The following is a 24,233-nucleotide window of genomic DNA, read 5'->3' on the forward strand; positions in this document are numbered from 1 at the left end:
CTACCGTCTTGGTTAAAACATCGGCCACCTGTTCTGTTGATCTAACAAAGGGAAGAGAAATAATGTGAGAATCAAGTTTTTCTTTAATAAAGTGTATGTCTACCTCTATATGTTTTGTCCTGTCATGTTGCACTGGATTATGTGAAATGTCAATTGCAGCCTTATTGTCACAATACAACTTCATCTCATTTTCCATTCCCAGTTCTAATTCATTTATCATTTTTCGTAGCCATAATAGTTCGCAAAATCCCTTTCACCATGCCTCTAAATTCGGCTTCAGCACTAGATAAGGCGACCACATTTTGTTTCTTACTTCTCCATGTTACCAAGTTTCCCCCAACAAAAGTAAAGTAACCCGATGTTGATTTCCTATCCATGATATTTCCTGCCCAATCTGCATCTGTATATCCTTCAATCTATGTATGTCCATTCTTCTCAAATTTGATTCCTTTGCCGGGTGTCCCCTTCAGATATCGTAAGATACGTGTGACAACTCCCATGTGATCTTCACTTGGATTATGCATGAATTGACTTACTACTCCCACTGCATAAGCTATGTCAGGTCTAGTATGTGACAGGTATATTAATTTTCCAACTAACCTTTGGTATTTTTCTTTGTTCGTAGGACATTGGTCAGGACAAATCTCAAACTTCACATTTTGTTCCATTGGGGTACTAACCGGTTTACAATCTAACATTCCAGTTTCGGCCAAGAGATCAAGAACGTATTTTCTTTGAGAGAGAAATATACCTTTTTTAGATCGTGATACTTCAATTCCTAGAAAGTATTTTAGACCTCCCAAATTTTTCATTTCAAATTCTTTTGAGAGCTTCATTTGAAGCTTCTCAATTTCAACTTTGTCATCGCCTGTTATAATCATATCATCTACATAGATAATGAGAATTGCAATTTTACCTTCAGTCCTTTTAAAGAACATGGTGTGATCAGAATCTCCTTGATTGTACCCATAGTTTTTCATAGCCTTGCAGAACCTCCCGAACCATGCTCTTGGTGACTGTTTCAAGCCATACAATGCCTTTTCTAATTTACACACTTTGTTTTCTGATCCAATATGGTTGTAACCAGGAGGCAGCTCTATGTAAATTTCTTCTTCCAAGTCTTCATGAAGAAATGCATTTTTGACATCAAATTGATGTAATGGCCAGTCAAAGTTAGCTGCAAGGGACAATAAAACTCGAACTGAATTTAAATTTGCAACCGGAGAAAATGTTTCCTGGAAGTCAACCCCATAGGTTTGTGTATATCCTTTTGCCACTAGCCTAGCTTTATATCTTTCAATTTTTCCCTCTGCATTATACTTGATTGTATACACCAATTTACAACCAACTATTCTTTTTCCTGGTGGTAAATCAACTATTTTCCATGTACAATTTTTTTCTAGGGCTTCCATTTCTATAGTCATTGCTCTAGTCCATTCTTTACTTTTAAAGGCATCCTCAACTTTTTCGGGTATGGCGATAGAAGATAGTTGGTCTGCAAAATTCTTTAATGGTTGTGGCAATTTTTCGGTTGAGGTGTAGTTTGCAATTGGATATGTTATTTCTTTACTCGTCCCATCTTCCGGGATGTATCTTTTTGGTGGTTTGCTACGATTAACACGTACAGGATATCTAGGCTGAGTTTCAGAAGAACATACCTCGTTGTTATCTTATCGTGGTATTGCCTCAATAAGATCTATCAATGGCTTAATTTCATTTGGTGAATGACCCAACTGACCTGTTTCTATTGGATTTTGTTGCTCAGAACCTTCATCATTTTTCGAACCTGAGTCAACTGCTGCTGGACCCGAATCAACTGCTGGGCCCGAATCAACTGCTGGGCCTATACCCGAATCCACTGCTATTGGACCCAAATCAGTTGTTGCTGGACCCGAATCAGCTGCTGGGCCTGGACCTAAATCAGCAACTAGTGGATCGGATAAAAAAGTTAGATCAAAGTCCGGTTCATCATGACTGTTGCCCTCCTGAATTGGATCTTGGATTGTATTAAAAATGACTCATTTTCTAAAAAAGTAACATCCATGGTAGTATAGAATTTTCTAGTACCTGGATTATAACATTTATAACCTTTCTGATTTGCTCCCATTCCCAGAAAAACACATTTTTCAGCCTTAGGTTCTAACTTTGTGCGAAATGGTTTTTGTATATGGATATAAGCAACACATCCAAATATTTTTGGAGGCAAATTTAAGACAGATGGTATGGCCACATGAGAAGATAGGACTTGGATGGGGGTTTTATAATCATTTGCACTTGTGGGTATACGATTTGAGAGGTATACAGCAAATGAAAGTGCATTATCCCAAAACATAGGAGGTACTTTATTTTCAAGTAGTAGTGATTAGACATTTGCTAACGGGTTACCCGTGACCCGTTCCGGGTTACCCGTTACGGGTAACGGGTAGGACGGGTAAAGGGGTAGGTCGGGTACGGGTAAAACCCGTAACGGGTAGACGGGTAATTTTTCCAAAACCTCTATCCGGTCCGTTTATTACCCGTACCCGTTGCGGGTTGACGGGTACGGGTACCGCGGGTACGGATCCGGGTATCCGGGTACGGGTCCAGTCCGCCCGGTTTTTTTTTTTTTTCTGTTTTTTCCCTTTTTTCTGTTTTTTTCAAAAAAAATCAAATTTTTTTGAAGTGAAACGGGTCGGGTACGGGTAACGGGTACGGGTATGCGGGTAGATGGGTACGGGTAACGGGTACGGGTATGCGGGTAGATGGGTACGGGTAGGCGGGTACGGGTAGACGGGTACGGGTATAACGGGTTTTTTTTTCAAATTAGGTTGTCCGGTCCGTTTATTACCCGTACCCGTCTACCCGTCTACCCGTTTGTACCCGGGCAACGGGTACGGGTACCACGGGTAACGGGTACGGGCCGGGCAAAACGGGTTCTACCCGTTCTGGGTTTAGCAAATGCCTAGTAGTGATCGGGTCATTTCAAGTAGATGTCTGTTTTTTTGTTCGGCAATGCCGTTTTGTTGAGGTGTTCCTACACATGTTGTCTCATGAATAGTCCCATTTTCTCTAAAATTTTTTTGTACTCTCTGGTTCAAGTATTCTGTCCCATTATCGCTCCTTATGGTTTTTATTTCTTTCCCAAATTGAGTCTTTACCAATTTATAGAAATCTTGAATAACTTTAGAAACCTTATCTTTTGTTTTAAGTAAATAGAGCCAAGTCATTCTGGAGCAATCATCAATAAAGGAAACATACCATCTACAACCAGATTTGGAAATTATAGAGGATGGTCCCCATACATCTGTATGTATCAAATCAAAATGATTCTTACATTTATTTTGACTGCTATAATAAGTTGTTCTATGACTCTTAGATTGGATATAAGTTTCACAAACAAAATCTTTAGGATCTAAATGCAAAAATAAATCGGGTAAAAGCTTTTTCATGTATCCAAAAGACGGGTGACCTAGTCTTTTATGCCATACCCAAATTTTATTCTTAGTAGATATATGATCTCCCCTTACTATATAATTGCTACCAGTTTTGACTTCATCCAAGTAATACAACCCATCCCGTTTAGTACCATGGCCAATGATCCTTTTCGTGAGAATATCTTGGATTACACAGTGGTCAGGGAACATAAGCACAACACAATTTTGATCATTTGTAAGTTGGCTAACAGATATCAGTTTTGTTGCAAGGGAAGGAACCACAAGTGTATTTTTCAACCTTATTTGATTTGATAATACAATTTCTCCTGCACCTTCTACAGGATAAACTTTCCCATTTGCATTAATGATTCCAGTTTTATGTGAAGTGCACATGATTTCTAATTCAGTTTTTTCATGTGTCATGTGGTCAGTTGCACCTGAGTCAATGACCCAACCTTCATTTTTCCTGTTTTTGCTCAAATTTGAGATATTGCACTTATCCATGCTAGTTTTGAAAATACCATTTTTACCTTCACAATGATCTTCTCTTTTTGTTTGTGACTCAGTTCTGACTGCTACCTGCTGACAAGATTGGTTTGGTCCTGGCTGCTGCCTTGGCTCTGGTTCAGATCCAGCTGCTGCTCCTTTTAAAAATGTCGGTTGCTGCTTGCTGGTCACCAGACTGCCTGCAGCCACAGTTGTTGCTGCTACACCTTTTCCTTTCTCCTCATACTTCTTCTTCTTGTCACCTTTCCACCAATCTGGGTAGCCTACCACTTCGAAACATTGCTCCTTTGTGTGTCAGTTTTTGCCACAGTTCGTGCACCTTAATTTTGTGCTATTAAATTTTACATCAATAGCACTTGAATGAATTATACCCTCGGTCATGGCAACAGGTTGAGGTATGATTTGTGTCGCCAGTTGAGGATTGTTTATGACAGCAGTTTGCATAGCTATCATTTGAGTCATCATTATCGTCATCTGCTCAATCAGTGTAGCAATGGTGGTCGATTCTTGGGATTCAGCTTCTGACATTGTTCTACCAAGTATGGATTGCTCCTTAGATCAGTATAGCACAAGAAATTGAAGTTAAAGACAAGAAGGACAACAATTTCTCTAGCTATACCACCAGGCAACCATGCTCTGATACCATGTCAAAAATAATAATAGAACTGTCAAAAAATAATAAAACAACTCAAGAACACAAAACTCCCATGAATCTCCCTTCCCTCCCTTATTTTTTATTTCTTTTATTTCTTAATTTAATTACATGGCTCTTACATGCCTATTTATCAATCCAAAAATATTTTGTATATCATGTCAAATATGAAAACCAATCCTTAGAATTAATGACAAATAATCAAATACTATCTATTGCCTATTTCACTAGATATGATTGATATCCTTCAATTTATTCTTTCCTTCTTTTGAGTAGATATAGATCTTCTAGATGATTCGGCTTGATCCCCAAGTTATGCTAGAACCGAGTGTAATCTTAACAACCTCACTTATAAATATAGTCTAATATGTAGACATTTAAAAATAAAGATTAACTTTTTTGTTCTTATTATTTTTTTTTTGAAAGTTGGCTTAGAAAGACAACAGATATATTAATAAAAAGAGTTTATTTACAAAGTCTACTCTCTAATATGAGCAAAGCTAGGGTGTGATATGTTCACCAATAGGGTTTGGTGAGCACAACTCCAAAAGCATATCGGATCGGTTTCAAATGATGAATCCAAACCATTGAAATCCATGTATTTCATGAGTGATGCATGTACATGCAAAATTTTGAAAGTTTCGAGTTTATTTGCTACAATGTCAAGCGGTCAAAGAAATCATGAAAAATGAATATATAAAACAACTTATAAAATATTCATTTCTTTGATCGCTTGACCTTGTAGCAAATGGATTCAAAACTTTAAAAAATTTCTTTGACCGCTTGACATTGTAGCAAATGGATTCAAAACTTTAAAATTTTGCATGTACATGCATCACTCATGAAGTACATGAATTTCAATGGTTTGAATTCATCGTTTGAATCCGGTCCGATATATTTTTGAAGTTGTGCTCACCAAACACTCCCGGTGAGCATATCACACCCTAACTTTGCTCCTCTAGAGCTAGTATCTAGGTAACTCAAACTAGAAACTCAATTCGTAAATAACACAGCTAGAAGCAATACGTAAGCTCCGGCTTGATCCACCCTTCTATCCCCCGCGTCTCATTAAATAACTTGCAGTTACCGTATGATTTCATTGGTCGCGTCATTTATTATATTGAATGTGGATTTCTCTTTGCTAGAGAAATGTCTCATGTTTCTTTCTTTCCATATTACTCAAACTCCTGCCGCCTACATGATCGATTGTTGCGCTCGAGCTCTCGGAGAGCTTTGCGGTCTCGCGGATGCTGTCGAAGCCATAAGTTTCTGATAGCTTGATCATTTTGTCTCGGAGAACTTTTTTGTTGCTATTATCCCATGCTAAATTTAAAGTGAGATAAAATGATAAAATAAAAGGATAAGAGATATGATTAACAATTAAGATTACTTTCTATCTCTTTATCCTCAATTATCTTGAAGAGTTATCGTTATTCGTTAGAACAGATAGGCATTTGCTTTTCTGGAGAATATGTTTCTTTTCTTTAAAAATAAATCTACACTAATTCGTTAATTGTTAATTGTTGCCAATTTGGTCTCTTCAGTGGTGGACAACAGTCAACACTCAACAGGGGATATATGTATAGTTAAAATTTTAAATTGTTTGATGAAAGGCTAAAAATCTTTCAAATCGATCCAAATTTGATACACATCCTATTTAGCCATTTACGTATAACTGAGAGGTCATCTATACTTTTTAATTTTTGAGTTGTAATGTTTTTCAAATGTATCATAGAGTTAGATGTACCCTAGAATTATTCTTATTTAAATGTGCATTAAGAATAAATATAATTCACTGATGTGTTTGTATTTTCTTGCAGGAAGAAAACATACAAAATAAATCATATTTTTGTATGTTCTCAGAACTTTTGTGAAGTCAATTCAGTTGCATTCCTTTAATTATTTTCCTTGATATTCATCAAAAGTTAGATGATAAATCACATTATATAATTTTGTTTCACATTATGTTTGTGATTTTTTTTTATTGTCAAGTTTTGGATCATAGAAGGATGCTTTAGAAGAAAAGTACTTTGATCTGATTTCTTTCCAATTGATTTGGAAATAAAATATTACTTTATTAATTAATATCGTCCTCTCCAGTTATACATGAAATGGAGGGCCCTTCAATTCCAAGTTTCCAAGTTCCAACTGCACCTCATCTTTTTACACTCATCATTTAATGTGACACGCATTCCTTACATATAAACTCGCGAAAGATTGCAAAAGATAACAAAAGAAACCACCTCTCTCTCTCTCTATCTCTCTTTCATTAGTCATCATATTTTCACTTTTCTTTTTTCGCGCTGTTTCTTCAATTTCTTCATCACTTCATCTTCTCTCTATCCTCACCATCCTTTGCTCGCTCTAATATCTTCAAAACCCGATTCCCAGTCCCCAGATCAGATTTTATCTATTTTTAAGCAAAACCCAAAATTAGTCGCACAATTCTCTCTCTCAATTGTCAATTTATATATTAATCTCTTCCCTCTCTTTCTCCAAGATTTCATCTTTTTCACCAAATCAGAGACTCACAAAACATATATAGCATGGCAGTAGGTAATGAATGGATAAACGGGTATTTGGAGGCAATATTGGCCAGTGGGCCGGGGGGCGACCCACGGTGGCAACCCGAGACATCAGCCGGGCCGATAGGTGGCTTCAACCCGACCAAGTATTTTGTTGAAGAGGTTGTGACTAGTGTGGATGAAAGTGACTTGCACCGGACATGGGTTAAGGTCGTTGCAACTCGAGATGCCCGCGAAAGGAGCGGCCGGCTCGAGAACATGTGCTGGCGCATCTGGCACCTCACTCGCAAGAAGAAACAGGTAATGTTTGTTTTGGTGTTATAAGTTATAACAAGCCTTTACCAAGAAAATGGAATATTGCTTTACTGTTCATCACAGCATATTTTTTTTTTGCTTTTCTATTTTTCAATTTTTTGCACTCTTAGAATATTTGTAATTTGCAGAAAGACAAGACTCATTTCTGTAACGTGGTTTTAAGTGAACAATTAAATTATAGTATTAGTGTACCATCAACCAAATTAATTCAATCATCAACTTTGATAAGAATTCACAATTGAGTATTTAATTTATCAAAACAAAAAGGAAAAATAAACGTTTAAATTGTGGGCCATTTTGCACTTTCTTATGGTTCTGCAGTCGAATTTCTGTAGATAGTCGTGTACCGGGTCAGTGAACTATGGCCCCAGGGTCGCAGACAGTGTCTTTTCCTTTTTCATTTAAACAGAGTGAGAGAAAGTGGGACCTATTGGCTATTGGTATTTTGACTTCTAACACTATGCCACATTGATAGTACCACAGGGTGTTTGGACCACTTATTGCTACTTGCTTCTTCTTTTTTTCTGATTTGGGTATTGCTTTGTGTCTTTTTCTATTGTTCATTGCTTAATGTTTCTTTTCTTATTAAGGAAAGATTCCATAGAACCCTTTCAAGTTCATGACAACTTTTTGCAATGAGATTTGTATTATAACAGCAAAAGGTTACAAGTATGTCCCAGAGCACTTATTCTGCAGGAAATTGCCATAAAAAAGGAAAAAAAAAGTTTTTCAAAGTCTACCAAATATGTGCATCTCTAGTCTCTACCACATAAAATGTATCAGTGCAAGACCAACACATGTTGGTCATGCACATATTTTTACATAAATGGTTTAATAACACAGATATTGGCTACATTTTTCTTTTATTGTGATGCACTAGAGGCAAAATTAAAGTGCTTGCATCATGGTCTGATAGTGAATATTGATATTTTGTTCAAGTGAAATGATAAATAATAAATAAATAAAATGGTGGAAAAAATAAACAAGCGTACGCATATCATCAACTAAAGCACAGGCCAGAGTGTGCAATGGTTTATCTTCTATATCATGATTTTATTAAAGATGACATTTTATCATGAATGGACAGCTGGAGATGGAGGGGTATGAAAGGATGACAGAGAGGAGGTGGCAGAGAGAGCAGGGGAGGCGGGATGCGACCGAGGACATGTCAGAGGATTTGTCAGAAGGGGAGCGTGAGAAGGGCGACATCCTGGGCGACCTGCCTCAATCTGGAGAACTTGGTGATTTCACACCCCGCAAGAAGACCTTCCAGCGGAACTTCTCTGATGTCGGTCAACTCTGGACTGACGACGACAATAAGAGCAAGAAGCTCTACATTGTTCTTATTAGGTATTTTTTTTTGTATCATTTGGTTTTGTTCTATGTGGTTAGTTGTACACACTTGCACTGTTAGAAGTATACTTGGATTCTTGGAGGCTGTCTTAGAAATTGTCAATGTGAAACTGATCAGGTACTTTTATGCTCAGAGTCAATCAAAAGTTACATAAAATTTTGCTGTCTAATTCCTTCTTTTATCATGAAAATTTTCTGCTCTGTGTCATTTTAAAGAAACTTTTTGCTTAAAAATAAATGATTTCATTTGCGCACTATGACAGTTTGCATGGTCTTGTTCGTGGTGAAAACATGGAGCTCGGTCGTGACTCGGACACTGGCGGCCAGGTAGATTTTTTTTTTACAGCATTTATCAAGTAATACAGGTTCATACTCCTACATTTTCAATTATGTCATTCTTTTGTGTTGTTGGTAGCTTTGTTCTTTTTATATCTAGCTGTTGTCATGGTTCTTGAATATTGTTCAGGGCTTAATGTGACAAAAATATGTTGGCACAGTAAGGTTACAGTCTGACATTAAGTAGGGCTTGCATAATACTTGCAAGCAACATAATGACCAATTTTAATAAATGAACTTGAACAGATCAAGTATGTGGTAGAACTAGCTCGCGCACTCTCAATGATGCCAGGTGTGTACCGAGTTGATTTGTTCACCCGCCAGGTGGCATCCTCTGATGTTGACTGGAGTTATGCAGAGCCAACTGAGATGCTGACAAGCGGGTCCTACGAGTCTGAGGGTCTCGGTGAGAGTGCTGGTGCTTACATCATTCGTATCCCTTGTGGCCCCAGAGACAAGTATCTGAGAAAGGAACTGTTGTGGCCTCACCTCCAGGAGTTTGTTGATGGAGCCCTTCAACACATCGTCAACATGTCTAGGGTTTTGGGGGATCAAATCGGTACTGCAGGACAGCCTGTCTGGCCGTATGTGGTTCATGGCCACTATGCTGATGCGGGTACTTATCTTTTATTCTTAATTTTTTTTTTTTTTTTTTTGCATATTTAATACCTACTAATTCTGAATAAGACCTCAATGGTGATCACTGGTTTGACCTCAATTATCTGGGGAATTAGGCCATGAAAACTCAATTGACCACAAATTATCCTCCATTTTGTACAATAAATGAAAAAAAAGTGCCAGAAGATTGGACCTTTCCCCAGATATAGTAGCATAAGATCTGACTGGTGCACCGCTGAGCCAGTGATAATCTCAGTATCAAGCTTCAGGTTTTGGTTCCAACCAAAAGTTTTAACCACTACGATAAGATAACAAAATTTACTTAAAACAAAAATTGTTGGAGTCTCAAGTATTATAATGGTATCAACAGGGGATGTGGCGGCACTTCTATCTGGTTCCTTGAATGTACCGATGGTACTCACCGGGCACTCCCTTGGTAGAAATAAACTTGAACAACTCCACAAGCAGGGCCGCATGTCCACAGAGGACATAAACTCCACATACAAAATAATGCGGCGCATTGAGGCCGAGGAGCTGTCGCTTGATGCGGCCGAGCTGGTGATCACTAGCACACGCCAGGAGATAGATGAGCAATGGGGTCTCTATGATGGGTTTGATGTTGGATTAGATAGGAAGCTCAGAGGAAGAATGAGAAGAGGTCTTGGGTGCCATGGCAGATTTATGCCCAGGACAGCGGTACTCCCCCCCTTTTTTTTTTTCCAGTTTAGAGAATTTATGAAATTCACCTTGATTTTTCTGGACTTGTGAAAAATCATGAATTGAACCTTCAAAAAAACAAATCATGAATTGGTCTGTAGTACTAATACGAGCACAGGACGATACTGGTACTTCTATTTTCTCCTTGTGTGTGTGTTTGTGTTTGCGTGTGTTACATTTTTTCTTCCTAGTTAATAGCTCTTCAAAATAAAAAAGAAATTATCTGATTAAGCACTTCAAAGCAAATGAAATACCATTGTACCACCTACACCAGCCAAAGATAGTAGTATATTTTTGTTTCTGATTTCTAACATATTCTTCATTGCCTTTTTTTTTGTGGTCATTGCTTTTCTTAATTTTCATCAAAATTTCTGTGGAGAAGAAACAAATTTGATTTTCAATGTGTTGAACTGATTATAGGTTATTCCACCGGGCATGGATTTCAGTAATGTGGTGGTTCAAGATGAAGATGGAGACGATTTGAATGCCATTGGCTCACCTAGGTCAAACCCTCCAATTTGGTTTGAGGTATGTATCTTTTGCTGTAATTCATCAAATGAATTTCAAAACCACACCATCAGTTTCAGAACTCTAATGATTCCAAATATTTGTAGCCGTGATGAGCGACTTTTTATAGCATTTTAAATTTACCTTTTACAAAGGAACCAGAGATACATCATACATGTGACTTAGCATTTGTATTGAGGGCAATATGGGTAGGGTTGCAAACGAATCGAACCAAATCAAACTTACTCCAGTTTGAGTTTGAGTTTGAATAAGATTCGAACCGAACTGGTTCGATTTGATTCAGAACGAACTTCAATCGAATGAATTAATTGCGATTTTTTTTTAATCAAATTGATGTCAATCGAACCACAAACTACGGATTTTTTTTGGCAGCCACCGGTAGTTTACGTATTAGTTTTCTTCACGCAGAACAAAATTCATGCGGTTTCCTTTTCCTTTTACCTTTAACGAATTCACACCGATGAATTATGGACTAGCTCAAAATTCTCTTACCTTTTACGCTACTGGATTGATTAAAATCACGGCATGGACCTAGTCAAATGGAACTTATTTCCATTGTTAATTTGTTACGCTGCTGAAGCATTTTCTTATTATAAGTTATCATTATATTAACAATTTTGAGCTCCGATATAAGTTTGGTTCCGGCATTATTAAAGATTGATGGTTGAAGCCATTAGTTGTATTATTTGATATTCGAAACTAAATAGTTCACGAACCAATTTTGAACGAACTATACCCAGTTTGAGTTTTGAGTTTAAATAAGATTCGAACCGAACTGGTTTGATTTGTTTCAAAATGAACTAATTTCGAATCGAATTAATTACAAACTTTTTCCGAATCAAACTCAAATCGAATCACGAACTACGAACTTTTTGTGCAGCCCTAAATATGGGAAAGCAAAAAATTAACAAACAAAATACAATACTGTGTTTCTGCAAGTATTATAGATTGAGATAATTATTTATTGTTGACAGGTCAACAGGTTCTTCACAAACCCTCACAAGCCAATGATATTGGCTTTATCACGTCCTGACCCGAAAAAGAACATCACTACTCTTGTCAAGGCCTTTGGCGAATCACGTGCGCTTCGAGAACTCGCTAACCTTGTGAGCTCTTAACTAATACCTTATTTAAAATCTGTTTATCAGTTAACTGCTCAATATATATACTTGAATTAGCACCACAGAGTAAATGTTGCTTTGCTCGAGTTCCAATAACAAAAAGATGAAAAGAAGATTTTTCTATTAAGCTTACTTAGATTATTGGTAACTAAATTTCTCTCATTGAGTTAATTCTTCTTTTGTTTGCTGGTCAGACGCTGATAATGGGGAACCGGGATGACATTGACGAAATGTCTGGCGGGAATGCGTCTGTACTGATAACAGTTTTGAAGTTAATTGACAAATATGATCTATATGGCCTCGTTTCTTTCCCCAAACACCACAAGCAAGCCGATGTGCCGGAAATTTATCGTCTATGTGCAAAGACCAAGGTAAGACCTAAATCTGTTCATGACCAGTAGCAAATATTGCGGTTTTGGGTGGTTCATCAAAAATGTAGAGGGGACATACTAAGATTGGATCCCTAAATTGTTAAGCCTCAGTTGAACCTGAATTGATAAATAAATCTGTTCCCTACTTCCAAAGGAAAGATAAATAAATATGTTCCATTAAGCCAATATATGGCGTATTGTTTTGTCTCAATTATCCTTCTTATGTGTAATTAGTTCTCAGTTTAACCTTATTAATATCAATTGAACCTCACACTTGCAATTGAACGAGTTGAACTGTTTCAGTACCATACTGGTACTGAAATTGTTGCCAATAAATAAGCATATTTTATGTAGTGTCATATGTTCTTGTATAGTTTCATATTTTCATTGGGACTAATTTTGAATCTACTTATATGTCTCTTTGAATCTATAGGGAGTCTTCATCAATCCAGCTCTTGTGGAACCATTTGGTCTCACTCTAATTGAGGTTTTCTCATTTACCCTTTTCCTGAATCTCTACTGATAGGTGTAAAATTATTTCCTCTCAGAAAGGTAACCAAAATATATTTTTTCCCTCCGTTTCTAGGCTGCAGCCCATGGACTACCTATGGTGGCCACTAAAAATGGCGGTCCAGTTGACATCCAAAGAGTAAGAAATTTTTTCCTATTTAGTTCTCAGGATCCCAGAAAATTTCCTGGATTAAATTAAGATTATCTTATACTTAAGATAGAACATTAAAATGGATAATTTGCACTTGTAATGTAATGTAGGGATAAGTTTTTGTGAAGCTTTAAGCAAGTGAATAAACATAAGTTCAAGAATGATTTATCCTAAGTCTAAGAAAAAATATTCTCAATTGAAAATGGTAACCCTATAAAAAAATTCAAGAAAAATTGTTGCTTGGACCAGTTTGTTTAACCTCTCCAGCTCAAGCATGCCAGTTCATACCAGCAACTCATGTCAGTGAAACTGTGCTTTCATCCTTTTTTTTCATTGAAAAATGAAGAATCTATTATATGCTTATCTTTTCATGATTTGTTCTTCTCCCTGTTTCATTCCCTAGGCATTAAACAACGGGCTCCTGGTGGACCCACATGACCAGCAGGGCATCTCAGAAGCACTGATCAAGCTCCTTGCAGACAAAAACCTATGGCAAGAATGTCGCAAGAATGGGCTGCGTAACATCCACCTGTACTCTTGGCCCGAGCATTGTCGCCAGTACCTGACGCGCGTGGCCGCGTGCCGCATGCGCCACCCGCATTGGCAGAATGACACCCCTGCTGATGAAGTGGCCGCTAATGAGGAGTCTCTCTGTGACTCTCTCATGGACGTTCAGGTATGAATAGAGGTGGTAAAGCGGCATATTGGGTCAATTTTCCGAACTTATAAATTATTCTGAATTTGAAAAACATTTTATTCGATTCTTTTAGGAACTTTCGCTGAGGCTGTCACTTGATGGAGACAAGTCTCTAGAATTTCAAGAGGATGGTGATGGGACTAATGCCCATGTGAATCGGATCTTGAGACAGATGAGCAAATCAGAAACAGATGGCGGTGACCCGATAAGCGTGAATGTTCCTAGTACAAGCAAGTACCCACTTCTTAGAAGGCGTCGTAGGCTCTTTATTATTGCCTTGGATTGTTATAATGAGAAGGGAGCTCCTGAGAAGAAGCTGGTGCAGGTACTCTTTTTAATTTTCTTTATTTTGGAAGAAAAATATGATGCAAGTAGTTTTAATTTTGTCTTGTTCATACCTTAGGAGTTTCTAATTTTACTTTTTACTATATTGAGAATTCTCTTTACACAAACAATTATGTCCTCTGTAGTCTGTTTGTATTGTGGTTCAAGTCATGTTGGTTTAATTGAGTCAGAGTCCCTTAACCTGTCTATGCCATTCACAGGTTATACAAGAAATATTCCGGGCTGTCAGATCAGATCAGCAGATGTCACGAATTTCCGGTTTCGCCCTGTCAACTGCCATGTCAATTTCAGATATTGTAGACCTCCTGAAGACTGCAAAAATTCCGATCACGGATTTTGATGCGCTGATCTCTGGCAGTGGTAGTGAGGTGTATTATCCTGGTACAGCACAGTGTACTGACTCCGAGGGAAGGTTCTGTGCTGATCCTGACTATGCGACTCACATTGAGTACCGTTGGGGCAAGGATGGGGTCCAGAGAACTATAGTCAAGTTGATGGCTAGTGCCGGTGCCGATGAGGTGGCAAATATAGAGGTCGATGAGAGGTCTAGCAGTGCACACTGTGCCTCCTTCTTCATTAAGGATCCTTCTAAGGTACCTTTTCAGAATTATATACTATATATTTTGTCACTGTATTTAGTGTTTGAGTTTAATTTATGTGATTGCTTTATTTCAAGTCCATATTCAGGACCATAAATATAACTTGTTAAAATAGCCTGAGAATTTTTATCTGGCAATTTAAATGTTAGAAGTTCAAAGCCTTTGTCAAGTTTAATTGTAGATTTCTGAATTGTAGTAGAATTTATTCACTACTTTTTTTGTCTTGTTTATTATTGGGCATGGAACTTTCAATGTTGCAAGGATAGATATTTGAAATTTTAGGGATAAAGTAGTAAACTCAGTGGATATGTTGGAAGGTATCCTTCCTTGTCTTGTAGAACTAATTTAACATAAAGAAAAAGTGGGGTTAAATTAAATAAAAGAAGTATTTTTTTATAGGCAAAGAAGGTGGACTATTTGAGACAGATGCTAAGGTTTCAGGGCCTACGTTGCCACATCATGTATTGCCGCAACTCGACTAGGTTGCAAATCATTCCTCTCCTTGCTTCTAGGTCTCAAGCTCTCAGGTATTGTATTTCTATCCTCTCATCTGTGTATATGTTTGTGAGTTTCATAATGTTGTTTGTTAATTATAGTTATAACAAGGACAGTGATAATCATAACCATAGTAACAGCTTTTACCATTTTTTTCGTTGCCATCATTAAAATTATCACTAACCATAATAACAGCTATATGCGCATTAGTAAAAACATTGTTGATCTTGATATCTTAGGTACCTGTTCGTACGCTGGGGTCTAAATGTCAATAACATGTATGTCATAACTGGTGAGACGGGCGACACAGACTATGAAGAAATGATTTCAGGGTCCCACAAAACAGTGATAATGAAGGGTCTAGTAGAGAAGGGATCTGAACAACTTTTGAGAGGTCCATGGAGCTATCAAAGAGATGATATCGTACCAAATGAGAGCCCCTTGGTTGTCTATACAAGTGGAGAGATCGACTCAGATGTGATAGTGAAGGCTTTTAAGGATGCATCCAAGGTTGTTGCTTAATAGTTGTATTGACACAGTCCTTTTTTTTTTTTTTTTTTTTTTTCTGTTTTTGATATTTTTCCCTTCTCACTCTTTGGAATTAGTCGGGAGAGAATATACATTTTTGTAGATAAATATCCATTTTGGAGCTGCCTTGTATAGGCGATAGAATAACATCTCATAAATATGATGAGATATATAGTATGATCTCTTGCCTCCATTTTTGTATTGTCATTTACTGGCAACTAACTCCATTTTTGCTGAAAATAAAATAACACTAGTTACCAATATTAGATTATTAGGTTTTTTTATACAAAATGAAGCCCTTTTGTTGTTCTGTAGTCGGAGAGCCGCCTGAAAATTGTAGTACTTGGACTAAATATTATAGGGTGGATCAATCACTTTGACACATTTTTTTGTTGTTCTGCATACATTTTTGGGAATTACTCAGGTCTAGAGAGAACTTAAAAGAGTTCTTATGTATTATAATTTTTTCCTTATGTAGGCATCTTGATCAACATCTCATAAAATATTCTGAGATACAGTCCTTTTCTGTAAAAGTAACAAGTAGGGAAAAAAAAATAGAGAGAGAGTGGATGCAGTATGATATTGTTTTTCTCCTCTTTTTTTTTTCTTATGTTATCATTGTGTGTGTGTTTTTTAAATATGACTAATTTTACAATAATAAATGTTAAATTCACAATAAGGCAAAATGGTGTACGGAAATTGTATGGCAAGGTAAAGAAGTTTCATATGATAAATTTAGAGCAAGATTACAATTCAACTTCGGAGGAGCAAAACATCAAAATAATGCTTCAAGGGAAGAGGAGTTAAAGCAAATACGAAGTCAGATTCAAACCATCCTGAATCAAAAAATCAGATTAAACTTTCTTAATGCTTTGAAAAGTGGTAAAATTATACGTATAATACAAATAATTTTTTACTCCATCCTAAGAATTAGGGTTATTGTTATTTTGCTCTTTCTGACGATACAAGGCCCCAGAAAGAGCGTCACAAAATTTCCATCGAATCTTTTTTTATCATTGTAGAAGTGCCACTGCAGAGGAGCAAATACATAAACTTGAAGGGCTGTTTTGTAAAATTTTAAAAAGAGGAACTGCGCGGACCGTTATTTTGGTTGAAATCAACACGCTTGAATGACTTCATCGTACGCCAAAATTTGTCATTAAGTCGTAAAATATTATATTAGTTCAAGTTGATCTATCCGTCTAAGATTACAGATCCAATATTTCACAATACTTTCGAGTATGGAGAACTGGTGTCGAGGATTGTTTACGTGATTTTATACCAAACATTTGATGTGTTATTTGCAACTGATTCTTCAACACTTGTTCTTTTAATGATGTTTTCTTATGTTGCCACACCCCACAGGTTAAGAAATGATCAGGAAATTAATGGTCTCTCTTAATGATTCCAAAAGAGAAAAATATCTATGCTGCTTCAATGGAGAAATCATACAAGGATTTCAGCTTTCCAACTTACAAACAAAATTATCAAAATTTTCAAAATAAAGTAATGGATTGTGATCAACAAAACAAAAACCATTATTTCATCAATTAAGTTGTCTCGCGTGACTATTGCTTGGGTGCATACCACAGAATAGGCAACGAGATAAAATAGCCAAAATATAATTTTTACAAGCAAAATAAGTTAATTATACTAAACGAAAAGGTTATTCTCTTAAAAGAACATAACATGATTGGATGTGCTTCTCATTGTTCTCAAGCATCAGCCTCTTTTCTCTCAGATGAGATGTCAGCGAGCAACTCCTTGAGCTCCCCCTTCTGAAAAGCACAAATAGTAAAAACGTAAAAATACTTGGCTGAATGAAAAAAGAGAACAATAAATTGGAATTGTGCACATCATGCCCAGTATAAAATGACATCTGCAAGAACCCCAAATACTTTGGAGATATCTTTATGTACTAACACTCTTAGAGTAGTGCAATCAATAAAGCAAATTATATTTAAGTTTCAGCAATTTTACAACTTGCTCTAACTAGAGAGCTGCATCTTAAGATTGATGAACCAACTAATAACAGCTTTTGTTATTTGGCGCAAGTTGGTGCGAACAATGTTGAATGCAAATGCAATTAACTGCTTGCTTTGTTATTTGGTGCGAACAATGTCGATGCATCTTTCGAGATCAGCATAAGACACCCCAATTAATTGCCAGAGAAATTGTGGCTTGAATGGTTTCAAATGGTGAATATAACAGACAAATTACTGTTCTAATGGTTTCAAATGGTTTCAAATGGTTCACTTGAATGGTTTGCAAAGTCTTCTCAACCTGTTCTAATTTTAGATCTTTCATGTTACAATTTGTATTCTAATCTTCTAGATCTTCTTGTTTCATTTATTTTCCCTGTTTCTTTTCTTTCTTTATTTTGTAAAATGTAAAACCGACAAGTCTTTGTGTCTTCATAAATGAAACTTGTGGGCTTGACCCTTACCTTTCTTTCAAAAAAAAAAAAAACTCCGCAACTGCTTTTATTCTTTCTTTAGTGCTGTGTGCGGCTTATCTGGTGAATTAGAGTTTAGTTGATAAACATGCAAAATGTTATGGACACATCGATCAGTTGCGGCAAACTTTGAAATTAACCCTTGATATAATGTTGCAACTAATGTGAAGAATGTTTGTGTTGAAGAATATGATAAAAATTGCATCGACTCCAAAGAGTGTAAATATTGCAGCTAATGTGAAGAATGCTCATGTAATTGAAAAATACGATAAATTTTGCATGACTGCAAAGAGTGTAAATTATATATAAATATCAAATCTTAACATTACCAGCGTTATATATAAATACCAAATGTTAACATTACAAGCATTTTTTTTATTAACATTACATTTTGGTTCATAATGACTGTTATTTCATTGCCCCAATCAATTGACACTGAATTTCACCATGAGATAATTAATCCCTAAGATGTTATAATAGGATGAAAAAAAAATGTAATAATTAAGAATCCAAAACAGGGATGATGTGATCTTTTATGAACAGTATAGTACTGATGTTATATTTGTTACCACATATGAAAGCGATCTAGTGCAAATAGTGCCAATTAACACCATGATAGTGAGTCACTTTATACTTGAGGAACTATTTAAATGAACAACACAAGAATAAGTTGAAACAACAAGAGAATAAGTTGAATATACCTGATGCATACTAAGAATGATATCAGAGCCGCCAACAAATTCTCCCTTTATGAAAATTTGAGGAAATGTGGGCCAGTTACTGCCAGAAAATTGAAAAAAGAAGTGAAATTAATACATGCAATAGGTGAGGAATATACATGATAACAGTCATGGTGTAGCAGAAGTATCTTAAAGCCTGGAAAGAAAATTCTGTGCAGAAATATTTGTTATACTTTTGCTTTCAGTGTGGTTATCAAATCTGATGAAGTAAATCTGAACAACTTAAAAAGGATATGCAAATTCTGGTACATCAACTACATTACAAACAAAACAACAGACAATTATAATTAAAAAACTTAAAGAAATTGCTAAACTGCAAAAAAGTAGAAATTCCAAGCTCCCCTCTCTATTTTCATTAACTTGATTTTTATTCTTCCAACCCACCCCCCCCCCCCCCACCCCCCCCCCCCCCCCTAAATGCATTCAATCGGGAAGAGAGTACAAAGCAAGGCAAAATAGCTAAAAATTGGGCTTAATTGCACAATTACATCTAACCATGCAGAGTGCCACTCATGAGTCATTAATCAAACAAATCTGTGAGACCAGTTCGTAGCTCACACACCTATCACCAATAATTACACAAAAGGAAGTGAGTGCGCTAAGGTTCCCCATTCTCTACATTAAACCAAAAGGCCCTTAAAAATTGCATATAATTTCCTTCTTTTGAAGAAATTGAAAAGCAAACTCTGCCAATAGATTAACTTAACATCACAATCAACAATCTTAATTATGGTGATTTCAAGTATACTCTAAAGCAATTAGTTCCTTTCCTGAATAATGAGGGGCTTAAATTTTCTGATAAGATGAAATCATTTTTACATAGCAAAGGATCATTGCTGATTTCTCCAAATGACAAATAGAAGAAATAGACAAACCTGAACGACTTTACAGCATCCTTGAGTCTCAGGTCAGACAAGATATCTCTTGCACCAATGGCTACACCTATAATTTTTACCACAATAATTAATTGAAACAGGATAAAAATATAGTCTCAGATATCACAGAACAGCAGATAAAGACAATTCTTTACCCATGTTCTTGAAACCAACAAATATAGTCTGAATCAACAATGGAAAATACCTCAGCCATATAACCCAACCAATCTTACAAAAATTACCCAATTATTGACCCTCATTACCTCATCTCTGTAGAGAAGAAATCTTTTGGAAAAAAAGAAGTTAAAGAATCTACTAAAAGTACATGCAAGGTAATAACAATTTTGAGGTATTTCGTGCATGAATACTCAGGGATATGTATATCGTTGCTTGTACCTATAAGTCAAAACGATTTAAAATAATGGGATGCACCTCTGATACATATCATACACGTATCACATGGTATTGTTATCGGATAGTATCCAATACTAATATGATTGCCTAGTGAAGTATCAGGGTTATAGGTGTGTAGTAATTAAAACTTCCGTAGATTTACAATTAAAATTGCTGTAGTAAATCAAACTTCTATAAAATTACGATTAAAATTGCTCGCCATAGGGACTAGCACTCCACAACAAGTGGAGATGCTACTTATATCATTCCATTATCAATCTTCAAAACATACCTAAACTACCACTCTTTGTACAGAGACAGAGAGAGATGACAATAAAAAGAAGGGCATTTCATATCTTCCCATAGATAACAGGAAGGAATGAATTGTACAATATACCTTACATCCTGTTACTGTTCAAAAGTTTTGCAGGACTCCATAACTTTGCATAAACTGTACCAAAAAAAAGGGTATTGTACCGTATTGTTGAAGTACTTTGACAGCCAGTGCGCTGAAACCGCACCTGGGTTCATCTGGCATTCCCTTCATATATATCATGATTGGATTCACCTTTACATCCTACAAGTAATTAGAAACTCGTACTGCTTTATTTGAGTACAGAAATAAAGAAAGATGGGGCATTGCGAGAGACAGAAAATGTTCTCTTACAGCAAGCAATAACTTGGAAAGCACATATATATTTTTTTCATTTCTGTTTCCTGAGCGCCAAACTAAGTATTCAAGTATAGGTCAAAATTAAATTACCTGACGAACAATATCCTCTAGGGAGAAACCAGAGCTTTTCACGGTCGGCTGGAAATCCTCGTGAGTAGCTGAGTCTGCTGCAACTCTACTTGCAGGTGAACCAGAGTCACCTCCCATAGGGCCCGATGAGTATTTCAGCTGATTAAGAAATGATCCAACTGCCACCTGTTCTTCCATAGAAGAATTAATTCTAATCATGTATCGATCCCTTACTAAGCTGATGGTAGATGACATTTCATAGTTTACTATACTTTATTCTCCATTCTTACCTTTATTTTTATTTTCTTTTCCATTTTATATGGATGGTCAAGGGTGGCAGGTTTGTTCTTAAACTTGGGGGTGTGGGTGTCAAAGGGATTGAGGCTTAATCATGCCAGAAAAGCACCACAGTGAAGCAAGAAAACCAAAGTTTCATGGTAGTTGTTTTAATACTCTTTTTAATTATTCTTTCCTTTTGAAATGATGAATGTACGAACGAATTGAGACTTTAACAGCCAACAAAAGTATGTCAATCTTAAATACTTGAACTCCATAATATATATGAAACAAATTAATAAAAAAATGAGAACAAACCTTTGCATCCATGGAAGGGGCAAGAATCTTCTCTTGAAAGCGCATCGATGGCGCTGATAAGGTTAAGGAATTGCGCAACAATCGCCTCAGCATCGTAGATGTAAGGTTTGATCACCTATCAGGATTGGCCTGTATCTGTGTGGAGACGGAGAGATGTAGAGAGAGAGAGAGAGACGTGTATCGGCGACCGCGCTGCTGGTCTGTGCTGAAGGACCTTCGACCGCTTGAGAGCTAAACCTTCATCTGTGAGTGGTCCGGATCCACTGAGTAACTCAAAATTTGAGTTTGGATCAGGACTGTCCGATCATAACTCAAATTTTGTGTAGATTCACCAAGCCCGTTAATTTCGTGTAGATTCTGATCGGAGGGTTCAGATCCAAACTCAAATTTTGAGATACTTTAGGAGTTCCGAATTGGGCCTGGCCTCTAAAAATGTTCTTCACTTTCACGTAGGGTTAGGCACTTAGGCCCTTCGATAACTCGAAATATTACGTTGCAGTTTTGCTCGTTGAATACCCCCAATTACTTGTCTGTTCATTATCAAGGAATAGCTTCAACAAAAAAAAAATGCAATTTCAGTATAAAATAATTCTATGGAAAGATAACAAGTCAATTCTTATTTTTATTTTTAAGAAAACAATGTTTTTCTTTTTGATCGTTCATGGTGATTTATGCACATTTTAGGTTAGAGATGTAAATTCATGTCCTGTCGTGACTATTCGCGATGTGATTTAGATCATGTATTGTGTTGTGATTCAATTTGTATGATACAGTCACAACAAGTTAGTTATGATGTGATTAAATATGACTAGTTATATTTTATCATGTTTAAGACATGGTGCACTAATGATGACAAATACACGATAAAATGTTTTTTTTTATGGCTAGCTCTTATGATGAAGGGAAACTCTTGTTTGAGATATATGTGACAATCCTTACGTACGTAAAAAGAAAGACATATAGATGCGAGTAACAACACAAAAACGAATTCGGATCTTCGGTTGAGTTGATTTTTGTATAGTACAATTTAATTTCAGATCCTACAAATAAAAAAATGTATCTTTATTGTATAATTTTGATTTAGTTAGACATGTTTTCCCAGATACATCGGATTGACCAAACGTTCGTTTTTAGTTTGGACGATTACAAAGAAAAAATTAAAAAATTTAGATAGAAGAGGTTTGAAACATCAAGTGTAAAAATATATATCGTTCAATGTAAAATTTTAAAAGGAGAGTGGGATTTAAACTCAAAATTCTCTACGGTTGTGTTTGATGGATGAAGAATAATCACTAATCCGGATTAGCACTATTTCGAACTACTATTTTTCATGTGAGTATATTTGGATTAATAAATATGGACTATTCTTTGTTTATTTTTTTTTGAGTTTTTTCACTATTATACTAATTCAACATTTTGTTGGATTAGCTACTATTGTTAATCTTGAGGTTATCTCTATTCTTGCTCTATTTCTTGTTTCATTCAAATGTTTCCGTATAAAACATATGTAAAATGGCTTAATCATTAGGCTACAAGAACATATGCAGTAATTTATAAGAGAAGCTGGATAATATAATAACTTTAAGAGAATTATTTTATTAAATTTCAATATATATAATTAAAAATTAAAAACTACAAAATGACCGAGCACTCCTTTAACTTAGACAAAGATCCATCCTCGGCAATATTCAAGATCGAAAAGCAAGTCTTAGCGTGATAGCATCTGATTGGAGGAATCTGTATCCTCTCAGGTACTTGACTCAAGCAAATTATAAGAGGTACTGATAGAAACTATAAGAGGTATGTTTTGAGATTTGTATCAAGTTAAAAGAACTAATTTGGGTCGTCGGTTTGTAATTTGCTTGAGTCAGATACATGAGATGATCTGAATTCTGATCGGAGAACAATAACAAAGATACATGAGATGATCTGAATTCTGATCGGAGAACAATAACAAAGATAAAATAAAGTAATTCATCGTTAAAAGGTTGCCTACCAAATTCCATACTACATAGGCAGCTACAAACTGAATCCTCATCCTCTGTATTAACGTTTTTTTTTTTTTTTTTTTGAATTTCTGTATTAATGTATTGTTTGAATTAATTTATGAACAGTACAATTAAAATTCAGATCAATTCAGACCACGACTATAATGCACAGGGCTTTTAATATTATTGCGGATTTAAATCAGATGATCGAGATCTTAACTCAAAATTAGAGTTAATGCAGAGGATACGAATTCGCAACAAAGATGATAGAAAAATGATTGGGCTTTTGCAAAATCTTTTTTTTTAATTTTTTTTATGATGAAAACCTGGAATCTAATTGCGATTAGTTCAGAATCCGGACTCGTCTAACAGGCCCAAGCCCAACACAGCACTGCTCCCTATCCAATTTCACTTTTCGGAAATTGCTGCCGCAGAAAAAAAAAGGTCGAAACACGCACCAAAACTGAAACGCCAGGACCAGGTAGGTATCGAACCGATTTTCCCAATTTTATAACAAATTTATGTAAACGAATCCGCGTAAGAAGCACGCACCGTCCTCGGGAAATTGTTTTTACTACGTGGATCTGGATCACACGAACCAAACCCCCTTTGAGTTAATAAAGGGCAGTTGCGTCTATAAAAATAACCGGCGGTCTTTATGCGCC

At 36.2% G+C, this 24,233-nt stretch overlaps 2 protein-coding genes across 2 annotated transcripts; one reads left to right on the plus strand and one right to left on the minus strand.

Moving 5' to 3' along the window:
* Window positions 1-6,803: 6,803 nt before the first annotated feature.
* On the plus strand, window positions 6,804-16,041 carry SPS3F (sucrose phosphate synthase 3F). The gene is made up of 15 exons (XM_078310352.1): window positions 6,804-7,397; window positions 8,500-8,762; window positions 9,029-9,092; window positions 9,348-9,717; window positions 10,090-10,415; window positions 10,857-10,964; window positions 11,939-12,070; window positions 12,280-12,456; window positions 12,890-12,943; window positions 13,043-13,105; window positions 13,521-13,793; window positions 13,888-14,139; window positions 14,360-14,752; window positions 15,158-15,285; window positions 15,493-16,041. Exons 1-15 carry the CDS (start codon window positions 7,119-7,121, stop codon window positions 15,773-15,775), a joined length of 3,165 nt encoding a protein of 1,054 aa, XP_078166478.1. The 5' UTR covers window positions 6,804-7,118; the 3' UTR covers window positions 15,776-16,041.
* A 1,227-nt stretch (window positions 16,042-17,268) lies between these two features.
* Window positions 17,269-21,816, minus strand: GRX4 (glutaredoxin 4). Its single transcript, XM_078310353.1, has 6 exons — window positions 21,581-21,816; window positions 21,008-21,172; window positions 20,722-20,821; window positions 19,852-19,918; window positions 18,938-19,016; window positions 17,269-17,559 (listed from the first exon to the last, which is right to left on the minus strand). Exons 1-6 carry the CDS (start codon window positions 21,671-21,673, stop codon window positions 17,497-17,499), a joined length of 567 nt encoding a protein of 188 aa, XP_078166479.1. The 5' UTR covers window positions 21,674-21,816; the 3' UTR covers window positions 17,269-17,496.
* Window positions 21,817-24,233: the final 2,417 nt, after the last annotated feature.

This window comes from Carex rostrata, chromosome 11 (genome assembly GCF_964058835.1).
Source record: "Carex rostrata chromosome 11, lpCarRost1.2, whole genome shotgun sequence".
In the NCBI taxonomy this organism is placed as follows: domain Eukaryota; kingdom Viridiplantae; phylum Streptophyta; class Magnoliopsida; order Poales; family Cyperaceae; genus Carex; species Carex rostrata.

Coding starts and splice junctions, on each gene's coding strand:
- GRX4 (XM_078310353.1), bottom strand. CDS start 21,673: ATGCTGAGGCGATTGTTGCGCAATTCCTTAACCTTATCAGCGCCATCG. Junction 21,173..21,580: donor CCCCTTCCATGGATGCAAAG/GTTTGTTCTCAT, acceptor ATGGAAGAACAG/GTGGCAGTTGGATCATTTCT. Junction 20,822..21,007: donor TAGAGGATATTGTTCGTCAG/GTAATTTAATTT, acceptor AATTACTTGTAG/GATGTAAAGGTGAATCCAAT.
- SPS3F (XM_078310352.1), top strand. CDS start 7,119: ATGGCAGTAGGTAATGAATGGATAAACGGGTATTTGGAGGCAATATTG. Junction 12,071..12,279: donor TTCGAGAACTCGCTAACCTT/GTGAGCTCTTAA, acceptor TTTGCTGGTCAG/ACGCTGATAATGGGGAACCG. Junction 13,106..13,520: donor GTCCAGTTGACATCCAAAGA/GTAAGAAATTTT, acceptor TTCATTCCCTAG/GCATTAAACAACGGGCTCCT.